The sequence below is a fragment of the Octodon degus genome, unplaced genomic scaffold, assembly GCF_000260255.1.
Source record: "Octodon degus isolate 3935 unplaced genomic scaffold, OctDeg1.0 scaffold00066, whole genome shotgun sequence".
Taxonomy (NCBI): Eukaryota; Metazoa; Chordata; class Mammalia; order Rodentia; family Octodontidae; genus Octodon; species Octodon degus.
Genome location: NW_004524642.1, coordinates 4,734,808 through 4,753,965, shown reverse-complemented (window position 1 = coordinate 4,753,965; position 19,158 = coordinate 4,734,808). Strand labels below are relative to the sequence as shown.

General features: G+C 38.9%; 1 protein-coding gene across 5 annotated transcripts in view; it reads right to left on the bottom strand.

Annotated features, from left to right (window-relative positions):
- The window catches only part of Vgll3 (vestigial like family member 3), a 47,097-nt gene extending 27,945 nt beyond the window's left edge, over window positions 1-19,152 (bottom strand). The window contains exons 1-2 of one of the 5 annotated variants that reach the window (XM_023719245.1): window positions 18,946-19,152; window positions 7,150-7,438 (exon numbers count right to left, since the gene is read on the bottom strand). In XM_023719245.1, coding sequence (XP_023575013.1) covers window positions 7,150-7,438; window positions 18,946-19,071 — 415 coding nt within the window. In that variant the 5' untranslated portion in view covers window positions 19,072-19,152. Of the gene's footprint in view, window positions 1-7,149; window positions 7,439-18,622; window positions 18,724-18,945 lie in introns of those variants that run through there. The other 4 variants (XM_023719246.1, XM_023719249.1, XM_023719248.1 and 1 more) reach the window with 4 other exon arrangements.
- Between the last annotated feature and the right edge of the window lie 6 nt (window positions 19,153-19,158).

Below are 19,158 nucleotides of genomic sequence, written 5' to 3'. Positions count from 1 at the left end.
CACACACACACACACACACACACACACATAAATAAAAATAAAAAGTTTTAAAAAAAAATTTAGTATTTACCTTGCCATTAATCACAGTAAAAAAAATTCTGTTCAATTCTTATCCAAAAGGTTCCTCATATAATGAAAGTCTCATTTTCCTTTTTATTGTACTCCCTCTGAAAACAAGCCCTTGATTCAGAGGTGAAATGTGACGTTTTCTAGCGCTGTCTGTTATTCAAGGATCACACTTTACGATTATGTTCAAAGGTTTCCCTCCAGTTTCACTGATAGTAGAGTTGCTGAAATGGGACCCATGACTACAATGGGAGCTTTAAGGAGCAACAGCAGACGTTCCTACTCTGTGGGGGCAGCGGGATGAGGCACAGCAGGTGTCACGTTCCCCTCAAAGGTTTGTCCAAAGCTTCTTGTAAAAAAAAAAATCTCTGTATATCCTAGAGAATCCACTCAGCTCCTCAAAACCGGTTTGATCATTAGGCTCATTAGCCAATTCTTCCTCTCTTTTTCTCCTTTTCTTTGTTTAAATTCAATATTCATTTTGACAGGGTTTTTTTCTATTTATTTATTTATTGGACACAGTGTCTTACTACGCAGTTCACACTCATAGTGATCCTCCTGTCTCAGCCTTCCCAGGGTTGGGATTACAGGTTTACACCACCACTTCCGGTTCCAGACCAGCATGGCATGCAGTACTGGGGATGGCTCTTGGGTCTCTGTGCTTGCCATGAAGGCACTTAGACTGCTGAGCTCTGTCCCCAGTCCTTGACAGGTCTTTCTTATGAAACCCTCTGAGACTGAGTTGTGCTGAGAGACTTTATGTAAATCAACCAACCAATAGATGCCTGCTTTGGAACTACAAAGCAAAACAGCAGCAGCAACAACAAAAACAGGGAGCACAGCACAGGCTGTAGATCTGTGATCTACTTTAGGTGGCCTGATTTAATTGCTATTGTTTTCTAGACACACATAAAATACACACATACATGCACACACACACATACACATGCACACACACACGCGCACACACATATACACATATACACATATACACACACTTACATTTTGGGAAAATCAGTGCATAGACATACCTAAAGTTGATGTTTCTATTTCTATGGGCATAATCAGATTAAATTTTCTTTTTCTTTTTATTTTGTTTTGGTGGAACCAGGGATTGAACTCAGGCCCTTGCGCTTGCCAGGGAAGCGCTTATTCCACTGAGCCATCTCCCTGGCCCCCAGATTAAATTTTCATAGCTGAAGAAATTCTATTCAATCCCTACTAGAATGTTTAATGGAATTAGAGGTAACTGATGAGATACACCAGATACAGTATGAATATTCCTTTTCAGTATTTGCCTAACAGTTTTAAAACACATAAATAAACTTTTGTAGCTCCAGGGGAAGCCACACATTCAAAGTATCATTATCAAAAATATATTCAAAGCTATTCCATTATCCGCTTTAGATGAAGCACATTGTCTTCATCTAAAACTCTAGTATGGAAGCATATTCTGCAATCAAATACATTTTGGTTCTGAATGTATTTGCAGCACTGTGTCATATCAGTAGCACTGTGTAACTTCAAACCATAAAGTAGAACTTTTAGAACAGTTGTTCAGTCCCTTTTTATGTAGTGTACCAGCCACTATCATTAACATAATCAGCTGCCTTTAACCTACATTACATCCAGGAAATACACACTTCCAGGAAACAATGCTTGTGAATAGACTTAATAATGGGTTTCTGTGTGCTGCATAGTGCAAGCTCACACTCAGGAACTTGATTCAAGCCTTACGTGCAATTAATCACACTGCAAAATCTTTACAACATCCCTAGGAGATAAATAGCGATAAACACACTACTATACACTTAACCAGTACAGTTGGAGGAAGTTGCTTAAAGGCATTTTAAGTTACATTTGCATCCAAAAGGAAGAGGATACAAAGATCACATTTTCCAATCCTACCTACCTTTGGTGGATAATATTAATGTCTTACTAACTCTTTTTGTTGGATACCTCAAACTCATTTTATTGTACTTCCTCTTTAATTTTCTACATCCTTAATTACAATTGTGGCTGTCTTGTGAATCCCATCCAAGCTTTTTGTTTAATTATTTAAAACTGATATACAAATAGGAAAACAACAGCAAAATTCTGTTCACAAATGAAAATAATATACTTAAAGTAACAGAACCTTAATGAATAAGAGATTTTAACAAGTAATTCAATTCCTCAGTTTAAAAAAAAAATTTAAAAAAAGAAAATTTAAACAAAGATAAGGAAAATGACGTGAGACAAGCAAAAATGATACAAAATAGGAACATGATATCACTGTGGATTTTGTAAAATCTGGGGGAGAAGAAGAGTGAATAATCTTTGAAACACTTGTTTAGTACCCGTGACTTTTCACCTCAGCACAGGCATGCAAACGCTGCTTCTCCTGGTCATTGTTAGCTCAGGTTCCCTTCAGCAAATGCGTAGTCTGCTCCCTCTGGGCAGAATGACCTGCCACTAGAAAGCCACAGCACAAACGCCCTGCTGGTCATCAGGCTCCTACTCAAATGTAACTCTGTCAGAGAGGACTTCATGACTTAGCCCCTATTAAAGCTGGCATTGTGTGTCATAATATGTTTGACAATATGTTTATTACCTATTTCTACCATTCTCTTTTTTTTTTTTTTTTGGCAGAATCGGGGACTAAACTCAGGCCCTTGCGCTTGCCAGGCAAACGCTTATTCTACTGAGCTATCTCCCCAGCCCTGTCAGTGTCTTTAGCTCTATCAGCTCATAAATGCGGAGCCTTCAGGTATCCCATTCACTGATAAGGGCCTAATACACTGAAAGTTTTTCAGCACTAAGAAAGTTTAATAAATATGTGTTTCATAAACCAACAAATGTTGTGATCTGTTTCACAGGTCTAGGTTTTTTCTTTCTTTCTTTTTCTGCCAGTACCATGCTGATTTTATCACAGTAGCTCTATAGTATAATTTCAAGCCAGGCACTATAAAACCCTGCCTTGCCTTTGTTGGTCAGAATTATTTTTGCTATTCTAGGTCTCTTCTGGTTCCAAGTGAATTTTAGGAATGTTTTCTTTAGTTCTGTGAGGTATGTTGCTGATATTTTGATTGGGATTGTATTAAATCTATGCAAGAATTATGGACACATGGCCATTTTCACTATGTTGGTTCTTTAGCCCATGAGCAAGGGATATATTTATATTTTCTAACATCCTCTTTGATCTCTTTTTACAGAGTACTGTACTTATCAGTATATAGGTATTTTGCTTTTTTGCTTTCTTTGTTCGATTGTGATATGGTTTGTGTCTAGCTGTCCCCCCAAAGCCTCATACAGTGATGGGGTAACAGGCTCCTAAAGTTTGTGATTACCTCATGACACAATGCTGGGATTATAGGTGTGAGTGCTACACCTGTCCTGGGGCGGAGAGCCCAGACGCAGTGTAAGGAAGGGGGAGAGGCTTGCTTTCTACCTCTGCTGCTGCTGCATCTGCTGCCTCTACTCCTGTTCCTGCTCTTGCTGTTTTCCTGCTTTCCACTGCCACACGCTGCTGCCCTCTGCCATGTGCCGCTCTTCCTGAACCCAGGTGAGTACAGGCTAAAGCCTCCACACACTGTGAGCTACATGAACCTGTCCTTCCTTAATTTGGGATATCAGGTCTTTTGCCCCAACAATGAGAGAGAAGCAACCAAGACAGATTGATTGTTAAATATTTCAATTTTTTGGATGCTATTATAAAGGGTTTTGTTACCCTAAATTCTCACACATTGAGTTTGGTGTCTGTGTACTTGCGCTATTGAGCATTAAGGATTGATTTGGTATCCAGCTACACTACTGAATCTGATTATTAAATCTACAAGACTTTTGGGGGAGTCTTTAGAAACTTCTCTGGAGAGTATCATATCATCTACAAATAATGATAATTAAATCTTTTCCTTTTCAATCCTCATTCCTTTTATGATAAAATGTTTGACCTCATTGATGATTCAAGAGATGCAAATTAAAACAATTTTAAGATTCCAGATCACCCCTGAAAAAATGACATCATCAAGAAATGAACCAATAACAAGTGCTGGAGGAGTTGTGGGAAAAAGGAATCCTGTTCCTTTTCCCACCATTCATGGGGGTGTAGACTGGCATGAACATTGTGGAAATCAGTGTGGAGATTACTTAAAAATAAAACAGAATTAGAGGTCCCATTTGTTCCAACTCTTCCCCTTCTGGGTATCTTTCTTGAAGAATTAAAAACTTTATACTAGAGAGATTTATGCACACCCATGTTTACAGCAACAGATTGTAATAGCTAAATCACGGAAACAACTCAAATGCTCATCAACCAGGGAATGGATAAAAGAAGAGGTTTTTTTTATATACAATGGAGTATTACTTGGCCATAAAGAAGGCTAACCTTGAAACACTTTTAGGTAAATGGACGTACCTTGAGACCATTCTCTTAAGAGAAATCAATCAGACACTTCTACAAACATCATGCTACCTCCCTGACGTGGGAAACTGACAGAGTAAATGTGATCCATGGCATACGACAGACACTGTGAAACAGGAACAACATTGTTGAAGAGGAGAGAAGAAACAAGGAAGGAAAAGAGAAAAAGAGAAAAGGAGAGAAAGGCTTTAAAAAAAAAAGATAAAATGAAAACAAAGGGGAAGAGGTGCTAAAGGGATAGGAAGGCACTGGAAAAAGGAGCCAGCAGAATGTGTCACATGCAAGTACAAATTGATGACTATGATGAACACAATTTTTATGTATATCTAAATTTTCCAATAAACATAATTTTTAGGAAAGATAAATGAACAGGCGAGAATTTTGAGGATCAATTTCAAAAAGATGCCAAGAAAATTCTAATAATAGCTTTTAAATATTACTATTATTTACTTCTTCTATATTAAAATGTAATAATTGACTAAAGGTCTACTCTGATTTCTTCAAGTCATGCAAATTATATAGCAAATGCTGAACTGTTGTAGGGTTATTGACACATACAACACCCTCCCACTGAACACTGTTCTGGCAGTGATACTAGAGAAAATCATTCTACACAACTTTGGGCCCTAGTTTCTCTTTTCTAGGTTACATGATCACTTGGTTACAAACACCAATGTGCTAATAAAGTAAATATTGTGTTTTGTATTCTTCTGGACCTGATTATCCTGATTAGATTTATTATTTTATGTATTTTTTTTTTTTGTTGTTGTTGTTGTTGTTGTTGTTCCAGAGATCGAACTCAGGACCTTAAGCATGCCAGGCAAGCCCTTATGTCACTGAGCTATTTCCTTTGCCCTGAGATTTATTATTGATGTATTTATTTATGTATTAAAAACTGGTGGTTTCCTGTGTTCATTCTCTACAAAGTATTAAGGTTAGGTGCCATGTGCTATTAGGTAGTATATCCACTGATTCTAAATACATCTAGGCTTCCAGGGATACAGCCGTCTTAGCTTTGGAAGAAGTCTGCTGTATTTACTAATGACACAGCTGTGTGTTTGCCAATTCACTTCTATCAAACCCTCTTATGTTAACTTGCCTGTGTATTCCATCCTTCCCTTATAAGGGGCAATAGTCACTGCTTATCTAAGTGTTGTTTACATGTACTATAAAAAGAAAGGAAAAAGAAAAAAAGAGATGGAAGGAAAAACGAAAGAAAAAAAGAGGAAAAATAAGAGACAGTGTGGAAAGAGAAGAAAAAAGGAACAGAAAGAGGAAGGGGGTAAGGAAGGAAGAAGAAAGGGTGGAAAGGAAGTCTGAGACCCTCGGATCATACCAGCCGTGACCAGCTTCTTAGTAGACCGGAGCTTTTGAACCTGGTCCTGAGGACTCACCTGACCCCATCACAGCCCGCTTCTTAGAAGCTCACTCGGGTGTTTGTTCAAGTGTGGTTTTCCATCCCTTCCTCTGGAGATTAGACTTTGGTAGTGTGCAAGTAAGGAGGTGGGGATATGTCTCTGACATCGGTAGACCAGTGGCTGCCACACAGCAGCCAACGCTTGAGTGACTGAAGGGCTAAACACAAATGACTCCACGGGAGAGCTTCACAGAACAGGTCTGGAGTAAGGCTGCAGAACTGGCATTTCTAACACACTCCCTTGCTACACCACATACTTGGTCAGAAAACACTTTGAAGAGGATTATGCTATTTAATTCTTATACCAGGTGAGTAGGTACAGGGTCTCCCTATGCATCTGGGACTAATAATGATCTTCCTGTCTCAGCCTCCCCAGCGCTGAGATTCCAGGCATGTGCCACCATGCCAGGTTTTAGGGGCCCTGTAGTACCAGGTATGCAGTACCAGGGATCGAACATGGGTCCTTGAGCTTGCCAGGCAGGCACTTCAACCGCCGATCTATCTCCCCACCTATATCAGGTAAATTGGAATAAACCTGTAACACATTTCTTTGAAGCTATCACTGAAATGATGTATAATTTTTTTTCTCTAGTCTTGTACCTACAATAATTAAGATGTTACCCATGATTTTTGGGGACCAGAAATCAAATCTCTGCACCTTCCACACAAAAAGCAAGAAAGAAAATGATGCTCAATCCAGTTTTTTCTTTATCAAGGTAAAACACTAGTTTAAAGCATGGAGTTCCTGCTGCAATGCCCAGGTTACACACGACAGCAGGTCACTCTGCAGCAAGTCAACAGAGAAAGCTATCAGAGAACACAGGAGGAGGCTTTTGGAGTCCACGGCTCTGGGTCAGACTGAGATATTAGCTGTCACCACGTAACACCTTGTGCAATGAATGAGCAAAAGCTGAACTTTTAGAAGCTGAATTCGGCTTGCTTATTATTCAGAGATCCAAACTGGGCCATCGGGGCTTTGGGAATGGTGCTCTGCAGCTCAAGCTGGCCACTGTGAACTCAGGCCCGTTGTGTCACTGCTTTTCATGTGGAATTTAAGGGGTGTGACTGCATTGTTTCCAACCCTGCATTCCACATGTGACAAAACTGATCCAGCTGTTTGTCTGAAAGAAATTCCTTGCTGTCCTTAAAAATTAAAAAGCAAGTGGATATCCGTCCTCCAGGGGCATATCTCCAGCTGGAACCTGGTACAAGCAGTTGCGAAACAGAGACAGCGCCCCGAGAGCATCTGCTTTGGAATTCTTACCTCGCCATAGGGGGGTTAGCCCCATCTTGCTTTTTGAAATGGTAGATTCTGGATGGAACGTGCTGGCTTGGCCCAAAGCTCTTGAGAAGTGCTCATCCACTACTGACCCAATGTCTCCCTGGAAATAAGTGAAAAGGACACAGCGAGAGTTAAGGTACTCCATCTCGGCAGGCTGGTCTTTCTCCTCCTCCTCCTCCTCCTCATCCTCCTCCTCCTCCTCCTCCTCTTGTTTGCTGGGAAGGGTGACCTCCAGAGAGTCCTGCATCTTGCTGTATACCGCTAACTTCTTCTGGGATAGAATAAACAAAACACAGTATCAAAGATAGTTGGCAAAAAAAAAAAAAGACAACAACACATTAACTAGTTAACTTTTCACTTTACAAAAAAAGAATCTAAATATTAACATATGTTTGCAAACTGATTCTTCTTCATCTGTTTTTCTCCATCCCTTCCCTCCCCAACCAGTTGCTTCCTTCCCACACTGAAAAAAAGAAAGTCTGTTTTTCCAAATTTAGCAGATAAAAAGAAGTCCATCATCAAGTTGTGTATTTTCAAAGTGTCACAAAGAATTCAACGTGGGGGATTTTTGGTTACTGTTTCAAAACCAGCTACATGAATATGACTTTTTTTAAAAAAAATTACAATGAAATCCTTCTAGTTTTTCTTCACATTTTTTATTCACTTGCAAAGATGTAATATATGGTAAAGTCTAAGTCTAGGGTGGGCAAGAGTAGAGTATAGGAAATTAACTGTGTGGGGCAGGGTGAAAAAGAAAAGAGCTTTTCTCAAATGAAATAAGCCAAAATAAAAACAGGAATGTAGCATCTTTTAAAAGACTTGGCAGATGTGCTGAGCTCATTTCTCAAAAATCAAACTAAAATGACAAAATAAGTCTGTGTGAAGATCCATTTGGCGTGGAACATAGTTTTCAGATGTCCCACTTACCCCCATTATCATAGAGAACAAAAAACACTTTATTGAGGCTGATTGCAAATAATACAAAGTACTAGTAGGGACTCATTTTTCAGATAAAAAACAAGAAAATGGTAATCCAAAATATACGTTAATCCTGTCGCCACATATGTAATATTACACATTATGCAGGATATTTTAAAATTTTTATATTTATTACCGCATTTAATCTTTACAATTCCAACAGATGATTATTACTACTATCTATATATAAAAGAAAAAGACATTAAGTGAAGTATCCTGGCAAAGGTTACAGCGCACACAATTAAAGAACCAGAATTCCTAATAAACAGGCAAGTGTAGATGTGTATGTGGGTCTTGGAAGAACAGAGAAGTGATACCTAGTGTGGGAGGGATATTCATTAAAATGGTATATTCTGTATTGATTTTCTCCCTGGCAAGGCTGTGATTAATTAGTGTTTTCTTATTCCTGCTTTTTAATATTTCCAAATACTTTCACTGAACATAAGATACTTGTACTATCAACAAATTGATTATGAATTATACTAAAAGAATGCAAACGCTTACAAATGCATTATTTTAGTGACCAAAAAAGCTTTCTATACCACATATTTCTCTGAAAATTGTAATCCTCTCTCATATAATTTTACAGAAACAAAAACATTCTGTTTCATGAGTGTGAACAGAAAAAATTACTCCAGAATGCTCAATAGTTTTGCAAATGTTATCAAAATGCATTAACCAGATTCTATGCGTCTAACATAACCGTTAGCTCCAAGATCAAGATCTCTAATTATAAATGTATCATTTAATGAACACTACCTCAGATGGATGAATAGCTGCTCTGTGTGAGACGGGTGCTGAAAGGGTGAGGCATATTACGAGGTACAAATGACCACAACGGGGCTGTTATTTATAAATACATGTGTCACTTTTTATTTAGGATGTCGATGTGGTTATCTTCTGTGGATGAGTAGATAACTTAGTCCGTGCAAGTGAGCATGCCTTGCCGATAGGTGATGATCAATCATGCCAACCTAGTTATGCTTCTTATCATGTCCCTTTGTACAGATTTGAACGTATCTATATTTTTCTATATTTCAATATCGAAAACACTATAGCAACATTGATTATGTGTAAAATGAGGAGACTAAACTAAATGACCTCTAAAGCTATTACTAGTTTTAAATTCCATTACAAAATTACACAAATACTACGGTTTACTGCTCCAATCACAGTTCTGTTTCTCTCTGTGGTGTGTGTTTATGCAAAGCCTATACTACCGCAGCACATGCAAACACTCTCTTTTGAATATTCTGGCACACTTTATATGAAAAGGAGATTAAAACTGAACTGCAGGGTGGCTTTAGTCTCTACAAGTGTTCATTATTATCTATAAAGCTGATTTCTTTTTCCTGTTAATGTCCAGCTCAGCATTAATTTGTCAGGCAGGCTTTGCATATAATTGTTTCATTTGTTTAGCTGTAGCATTCATGCTTTAAATAAAAGAGCCTTGGCTATGCTGATTATCCAAATAAAGGCAAGGAAATATTTTACCCACAATTAACAGAAATTAAGTCCTAGGTGAAATTAAATTAAGTTATATATGTATAAGATTTGAAAACTGGAAATTGTAGTGCAAATGTAAAATTTTTTTGTGATCAATAATGCCAATCATATAAGACCTTAAATTTTTAATTGATAACAGCTAAATTTAAGCTACAGATTATAAACCTGTATATTCTAACTGGTATCTAATTTTAGGAGTTTTTGCTGCTAAGCCACTGAATGGTACTATTTGATACAAATAAATTAATCTTTAGAATTACATATTTTTCAGTACACAATGACAAAAAATCATTTTTTTCTCATTGTGTTAAACTTGCCATTGTATTAAAATATGCAAAAAAATAAATAAAATATGCATTAGTCTAGTTTTAAAAAATCATTCTGTCAATATATATACTGATACACTTTATAGTTCATACACATATCTCTACTCATATAAATATCCATGCCAAAATATTCCCTTTTGATATAAAGAACTGTGGCTCTACAAAAAAGGGAACCTATGATATATCTTTCATGAGGCAGAATATCGGAATATTATGCCTACTTGCACTATTTTCAAATAAAGTTAAACTATTTTTCAAAAATAACTGTGAAAAAATTTTAAATGTACATTTTAACACACAAACATTTGTAGACTAATAGTCATCACTGTTAGTTAAAATAAGAATTTCAAAGTACACAAATGGCCCAATAACGACCTCAAGTGTGAAATTTAAATTTGCGTAAATGTCTTAAACTGAAGTATGACTCTGAAGAAAACAGGAACACAGAATAGAACAAGTGACTTGGGCTGACACTGGCTAATTTCCTTCCTCAGAATCTTGAGTCGCTGCTCTCTGGTGTCTGCGCTTTGGTGAATATCCATAAATTCCTCACTTTTTAAAATAAACACAACACTCTGCTCCTGTTTTCTTTTCCCATATTCCATATTCACTTTATATTTACATGTTGGGATGAACTATCCCTGGTGTTACACTCTTTTCTGAGAATGACACATATTATTCAAAGTATTGAGATTAAATCTCAAATCATCAAGACCTAGATTTGTGGAATCAAGGTCAAAGTGTAATCTAGTACATACTTTTTTCTCAAAATGATCAATCACTTCTAAAATTATCCAAGTCTCATAAATATTCATACTTTTCTCACACGACTCTAAAGAATCATTAACAAAACTGAAAAAGACATCAAAAGGGCTTTTATAGACTACTAGTTGTCTTATTGAATACATATTTACGTTTTATTGCCACAGCTTCATAATGATAAATTTTCTCCATGAAATATCACTCTGATCTTAGATGAAGCAATGAATGGGTTAACAGCTACAAAGTTAAGCTAAGGGCGGAGGCACACCCGGCCCAGACCACCGCAAAGCCTGCCACTAGGCAGGAGAGAAGCGAACTTGAGCAGGAATGTGCAGGAGAAAGGATTTGTCTGACAAGAGAAAAACTTCCATGTCGGGAGCCAAATACCACAAACTCCCCAAGGCTTAAGCCTGCAAAATGCCAAATGATTACTGTGCATATGTGGAAACTTTTTTCCTAAGGAAACAAAAGTATTTTAATGAATCACTGAAATCACTGGATATTTAGAAATTGCTATTTTAAAAAATATTTGCTAGTTATGTTCAAACACATGGCTATAGCCTAGAGAAAGAAAGAGTTATTCTAGGATGTTTTAAAATCATAAAGTCGGGCCGCACAGAGATAGCTCAGGGGTCTAAGCACCTGCCTAGGCAAGCAGAAGGACCAGGGTTCCATCCCTGGTACCACATGTTGTGCTGGCCCCGCCCACTCCCCACCCCCGTGTGCTGAGCTGGCCACAGAGACCCGTTGCGGTAGTGCAATCCTGTAATCCCAGCACTGAGGAGGCTGAAAATAGGAGGAACTCTATGAGTCCAAGCTGCATAGTGAGACTCTGGACCCAAATACATAAAATAAAATTTAGAAATAAAAAAATCATAAAATCCATAAAACCACCTCATTGTTCTTTAAGCATAATTTTGTTAATGTATTTGTATAATGGATTTTTAAAAATATCTCAGAGACACTTGAAATTTTGATTCTTATCCTATTTGGAAGAGGCTGGATCAGGAAACTGGAGATCATGCTAGTCAGGGGAATAGACCAGGGGTTTTTTACATTCTTTATTGTGCTTAATTCTCATGCACAAAATCTTTGACAGGATAATCGTTCTCAATTTACACATGCAAAAATAATGGGTCACCTACCTAGTAACTGATAGAGAGGGAGCTGAAATTTATTTTGGTCTGATGACAAGGCTCATGCCAAGAAAACAGTTTACAAAACAGGAGTCTCTCTAAGATACCTATTTGGTTAAATAAACACAGAAAATGCCATAATAAGTGTAGCATCATGTGACAAGCTGGGTAATCTAAAGTTGTCTACAACATTAAAATATCAGAGGAACAAAATTCAAACATACTGCTATTAAGTAATACAGTATTCGTAAAATGTATGCATATCTTGATGAAACAACTCTATCTAAAACTGTACTGTCCTCTGACAATCAGACACATAATATATTTGCTGATAGTTTGTCCAGAAATCCTCTTCGCAAATGTGAGCAAAACTGACTTGTGAGAAAGGGTCACACTTCGGATACTATTTGTTTTTATTTGTTTGATTTTTTAAACATTTTTCTTAATAGTAATATTCTTTACCATACTTAATATGATAAACTACTTTTGAACACATTGCCTAAAAAAACAAAGTCTGGTCATTATCAAAAATCCAGCCTACCTCATCCAAAGATGAAAATTTTCCAGTTTTTATGATGTTTGAAAAAAATGTGCCATGGGCTTAAAAGCGATTTCCAAATTTGCATTCCCAAAATGTTTCAAGCAATGATCACATCATTAGGGTATGTGTTCTTTCTCAAACCAACTACTCTGAATGAAACAACAGTTTCCAATGTACAAACCTCTGCTATGTTTGCACAATACTGTGAATAGACTTAGGGTGCAACATTTTAAAGAACTATTCATCATACATTTATTTACTCATGCAAAAGACAATTAATTCTTACTTTGTGTCAAGAACTGTGCAAACATTTGGAGATGCAAAGACAGAGCATATAGCTGGTCCTTAAGCTGAACTGCTTGTAGTTGGAAAAGCTCTTGTAAGGCCAACTGTACGGAGAGCCTCATGTTTCATCTATCAGGTGAGTTGTGTTAGTTCTCCAAGTACTTAATAAATATGAAGGTCACACTCAGTAGACTATAAACTATTTTCTGGCTTTTAAGGAAGGCTAGACGGTAAGAAATAGAGAACTGAAATAAGCAGGAGGATTTGACCACAACTAGTTCGATGAGGCTAAACGAGTCACTGAACCACATGGTCCTCAGCTTTCTCATGTGAAAATGGGGAAATTTGATGTGATTTTCTCATGTGGTCTTGTCCAATTCTGTATCCTAGTAAGCAGCATTTGCTTTAAACAAATTCACACTTAATATTCTTTCTTACATTGGCCACCCCTTCAGATTTCATAGGACATTTGCCAAAAAGAATCTATGGACCATTAAAGATTAATTCATTTCCAGCTGTGTTCAGCTAACCAAGTCCTTAGATTATCTATCTTCATATAAATAAGGAGCCAGGGAGATAGCTCAGCGGATTAAGCACCTGCCTGGCCAGTGCAAAGTCCTGAGTTCGATTCCTGATAATCAAAAAAAAAAAAAATAGACTTTGTCATATAAATAACAAATCTCCTTAGACTCTCCCTTTCTTCATTCTTCAAACACAAGTGACTTTCCACACTAAAATTATACCAATTTATGAAAGGACATTTGTTGAGTTTACATCATTATCCTTCTCTATTAATATTAAGAAGCAAATGAAACATACTTCAGCTACCCCAGTCTAGGCAACATTTGTGAACGACTGGCATAAATCTGATATCCGCTGAAATATCTATAAATACAGCATTTATGAGTTGTCCTAGCAACAGCTGTTTGATGCTAATGTTCAGAGCACTCTTGGGGTCTTCTTAAATGCATAGTCTGAAGCAGAAGACCAGCTGCTTATAGAGATGCATTTTGCAAAGCTCAAGGCAGAGCTGTGCTCGCTATTATTGCCTTCACTGCCGGCCAGAGCCTGAAATTAAACTATTGGACAGCCTTTGTTTCTTGAATGAAAATGTTCTTTGGGAGATAATGTCTAAATTATACATTACTGAGTGTGTTCATTTTGAGGTGTTTCAACTGGAAACAGGGACTATTGGAATGAGATTTAAGTTAAGCACCATGTTTAAAGGTTAGTCATCTAACTGACTGTTGAGTTTTAGGATATGCTGTGGGCACCAGACACAGGATTGTTTTAGTCTTCCTCAAAATTTGCTCTGTCCAGAGGAAAGCAAGCACCCATGAGCTTTCCAGTAGGCCTGCTGGTGTCTCCTCCACAGTTGTCTGAGGAGACCCTACTTAGAAGAACAAGGCTGCCCTTCAGGGCACCCTCAGTGCCACTGGTTTGGTTCATTGCCTTGATATTTCAAAAATTTTGTGAAAAGCAAGCCTTTCGCCAAATGCCAGGCAAAGTAGGACTTCTTTGCATTCAACTCAAGTTCCTTTCACTTAAATTCCTTTGGTCACCATATCAGGATAGTCACCTTTTGGTGAACATGTCCTCAAGTTGCAAAGTAGTATGGATTCCAGCTCTGTGCTTTCTAGCATCATTGTAATCTTCATTCTAAGTAATTTCCAGTGCTAATAATTCAGCTGTTTTTAAGTTTTCATTTAATTCTGAATATTTTTTTAGGTGATAAATTATATCAAGAGTCAGAGATATAGCTCAGTGGCACAGTGCCTGGCTGGGTGTAATTCTTGGTACAAAAAAAAAAAAAAAAAAAAACAGGTACTTTGAACACAAAGCTATGAGGCAAATTAAGCTTCTAAGTCTTTGAAGTCAACTAAATGTGTGTAGCGCAGAGTTGTAGGAGCTGCTCTTCCTCAAAGAAGTTCAGTATGAACTCTTTTAAGTCCACTTAAGCCCTCACTTACAGGTACAAGAGAATTAAATCTTCTGCCTTAAATAATTTGACCGTGTATTGAAATACTTTAGGTTATAACCATATTCTTCCTCTAAATGAACCTAGTTATTTTAAAAGTCAAAGAAATATGAGGCACTTAAAAACGAATCATTCATACCACTTCCTATATTTCATTTTAAATAAATTAATGTTCATTTGCTAAGTGGTCATTCTGCCTGATCAACAGGGGATGTGTCGCAGACAGCACCATACAGATGTTGGCAGGAGGCCTCTGGAATGCTTAAACTTAAAAAAGTACATTACCAAGGACCTGGAAAGAATCTCAAACTCCAAGGCCAAAGAATTTATTGCATAGTAATCTTCTTTATCAAAAAAGTTGACTGAGGCACTAAGGACAAAAATCAGCCTATTATGCAACAGCAGGACACAAGGCTGGGGAAGCTCCATGGCAAGGAGAAAGGATGCTACTCTGCTCTCCAGGGAGGGAGAAATCTGGCCAGCCCCGGTCAGCCCTGAAACCCTAACGTAGGCATTTCAACCTTAGGAACACACATTTTTCCCATGTGTAGAAGGAAGTATTGATGTGCATTTTTTTTGAGTCTTTCCAAGGCAAACAGAAACTCAGAACAGTTTTATAACTTAACCAAGGTGACAGAGTCCAGAGAAAGAGTTAGAAAAACTTCTTAAAACTTAGGACTGGAGTTCTACCTCCCAAGGGAACTTATTTCTTTTAAGTAAAAGCATGCATCCAGATTCACCCAGCTGTTACCCTGGAAAGAGTAAATAGGTTCCAACTCACACAAAGCCTGATCTTCTATTGTTCAAAACTTCCATATGCAATTAGAAATCTGGTGATAATGTTTGTTTTCACCATCTCATGTATCAGCTACCTAACTCTCACAGCTCCTCCTTCACGTAGCTTCTCGAGGTTAACATTCTGAGTATATGAGGGAGGTTTGAACAAGACTATTTAAAATGAGATGTCCACTGGGAATGAAGGGAACCTACGATTTCATACTACCCTCAATTTTTCCTGACATGCATTTCTAAATTCTCTGACGGCCCTTACAGTCACCGCTAGAACACAAGTGCATTCCTTTCTGCACACGCTCTGCAGTGGTCTCGGTCTCCAGAGCACGCACTGTGAGACTGGGTCAAGAGTTCTCCTGAGAGGATGGGTGAAGGCTGTGACGGGCTAGTGCGCATGGGAAGAGGCTGCTTTGCATTGCTCGGGAATTTCTGACTCTTTAAAGCATCGTACAATGAATGCACAGCCATACCATCTCTAGAGTTAACGTAAGACACAATACAATTCATTCTTCAGGCATTTAAAGATTATGTGGATTCACTTACTGTACTGTATGCTTAACATGCTACAATGTAACTTATGTATATGCAGTTTACTATGTTTTAAGAATTCACCAAGCTATGACATATGAGATATATGCAATAAAATCTAAACCAAACATTTAAGCCCTTAAGGGGAAAAAAACCCTGACAGTATGCAAGGTTGGAATAATAAGCTCTATCATTTCCAAAAGATTGCTCAGTTAGATCATTATACACAGAGAACTTAGTCTATGTTTACAATTAATCATTATAGACCATTTTGATATATTAAGCTACAAAGGGTTTCTTTGGTATAAATTTACAAGGGTTTTAGATTGGGAATATAATTCAGGGTTGAAGCGTTTGCTGTGTGTGAGGTCCTAGGCTCATTCTCTAGCACCACCAATGAAATAAAATAAAATATTCTAGAATATCCAAGCTGTAAAACTTTGAGGAAAACATCAGTTCCAGGGCATACTACAAAAGTTGAGTACAGGAGTTATTCAAAACATCAGGGCTTTCTCTCCTAGCATTTTATAAATAACCATTAAGCTTCCTTAATTACTGTCACATTTTCTTTTTCTTTTCTTTTTTTTTTTTTCCTGAGCAAATCAATTTTTGAAACTGAGTAGGACCTGTAGCCCTTCTCTTTCTCTCCCTGGCAAGATATTAGGGATCACTTCCCATTTAAGAAGAAAACAATCTTCATGGATAATACTGATAGCATGGAATGCAAAAACAACCAAAATATGTATCCTCAGACGACTGCACTAGGGCCAAATCAGTATCGGGCCCACTTCACCCACACACCACAGAGTCTAAAAATGTTTTCAGCCTGATAAAAAATTTCCTGATTTACCCTTTCCTCCAATAGAAAACATAGTTCATCAAAATAAACTCCTGGCAGTAAAGGAATGGTAGTCACACTGTGCATATTGTCAAATCTTTCTTTTACTAGCCAGTAATTGTCACATCATATCATTTGATTAAAAAAAAATCAGAAAAATCTCAGACAAGCCATTTTAATAAAAGGCACATGAGAAGTTCCAGTTATCTCTTAACTAAATTCTTATGGTCGACTCGGCCAAAGCAATGTCCACAGAAGTGCAAAATACACCAGAAGTTGCTTATTGTGGTAATCCATTAGCATAGACCAATGAAGATTTTTTAAAATAAATATCTAATTCTACATTTTGTTGATAGTTTTAGCAAAAGGACAGAATTTGGGAGCTGAGACTCAGGGAAATTGTCAAATAAAGATCAAGGTATTTGGAGTCATTTCTTAATAAAATCCAACTTTTATCACTGCTGATATGCACTTTTTCTAACTTTTAGTTTCTGGCCCATTAAAAGTAGTACAATGCTGCTCTCCACTGTAGACTCATGTTTCAATGGAATTAACTTTACAACTCCTAAAATTAAAAGAAAATCCTTACTTGTAACTACTCTTACTAATCCCTTCATCTTTTACGAAGGGAAAAGTATCTTTCTGGATATTTAGTAAAGATCGAATCTGCTGCTCATCCACCTTTCAACTGATAACTGAAGGCCTCCAGTCCCGGAGGCGGAGGCAGGCATTCTGCATCAGGGCCAAGTACGAACCACATCAATAGTCTGCATGGTTTTCTTCGTTACTTATGTTTTGCATACTCAGGACAAAAACCAACAGCTCAACCGAAATGTTTTCATCTGTCACCTTTGACCACAAGTTACAACATGTTCTCCTGTCCTCCTCCTCCAAAAAGCAATGAGAAGTTGCTGAATGTTAGAGTAGATAAGTAAGTAATAACGCAAAATGTGGCTCGTTCTTCTTTTGCCCTAACTGGACTCAGTGTAGTTGGTCCCGTTCAGCAGCTGAATCTGGTGTGCATGCCACTGCAGATCAAATGAACTTCACAGCCCCTAACTTTTAAACAGGAAGTCATGATTCTTTCCAAAGAGTACCACTATGGAAGTGAAGGCCACAGTGAAACGAGAAACAAGGACATAAGCTCTGTGGAGGGTAACTTATTAACTCGATCTAGTCCTATATTTAAGTCTCATGCAATCAATCCACCCTAATATAATCCTCATAGTCTGAAAAGGACCCCATTTGGGTCCAGTCGTTTGCCACACGCATACAACAGACTTGTTACTGTAATGCTAAGGAAATCTGCAGGCACTTCCTGCTGTGCTGAGGGAGTGATACCCAAGAACAACTAGTACCAAGTTCCCCGGAGTTCAACCCTCTCTTCTGACCTGTGTTATCTCCTAGTTCCCAGCCACACACTATCGACAAGGTTTCAGTCTCTTGTCATGGCGGCCCCCAAGTCCAGAAACTCCAGGCTGGGGAACAGGAGGTCAACAGCCTGAACATTTCCTATAATAAGGTCTGTTCTTTGATTGGCTTCGAACATAAAGGAAGAACCCTGGCATCCTTGCCCTTAAATCACAGTTACAGGGAGAGAAGTTACAGAGAAGTTCCAGAAATATTCCAAACATGTTTCATTAGACCACTGTCCCAGCTGACAAGTCCCAGAGACGTCATTTCGTGGGCTCACTGAGCAGACAGCCTCTGCTACCTGGGTGGCACGGTCTCCGCTCAATTCAGAAAACCCCGAAACCTCACTTGGGGTAAAGGAAGTTTACTCACATAGTCCTCAGTCAGAGGCGCTTGGAGAGCTTCAGAGAGCTAAGCCCTACGAGGCGGCCAGGGTGTGCGCGAGGGGCGGCCTCTGAGCGCGGGGGCAGCAGCTCGCTGAAGCCCCCTGGCAGGTAAAGCCCCCCATGCGCGCCCCGCACGCGCCCGCCGCGCTGCCTGCCCGGCCGCTGCTCCTCGCCCCGCCGGCCGGGAGCTCTCGGGCGCTCCCTCAGGTCCGGAGCATCCCGTCCTGCCACCGCGTCGCGGAGCCCCAGACCGATACTCGCGGTGCCCCTCGCCCCCGCCCCCGGCAGGCTGCCCGGCCGGTGACTCACCTGCTGGCCAGGTTGGGGCGCCGGATGATAGCAGGCTGTGGGGCAGGGTGCAGCCGCCACGGGGTTGGGCGCACACTGGGGCGCTCCATGCGGCGGGGGGTGATGCATCACCTCCGCACAACTCATGGCAGCAGGGGCAGCGGCGGCCCCCGCGTCGCCGTCGCCGCCGCCGCTCTTCCTGGCGCGAGGGAGCCCCCCGCCGCCGCCTCCTCG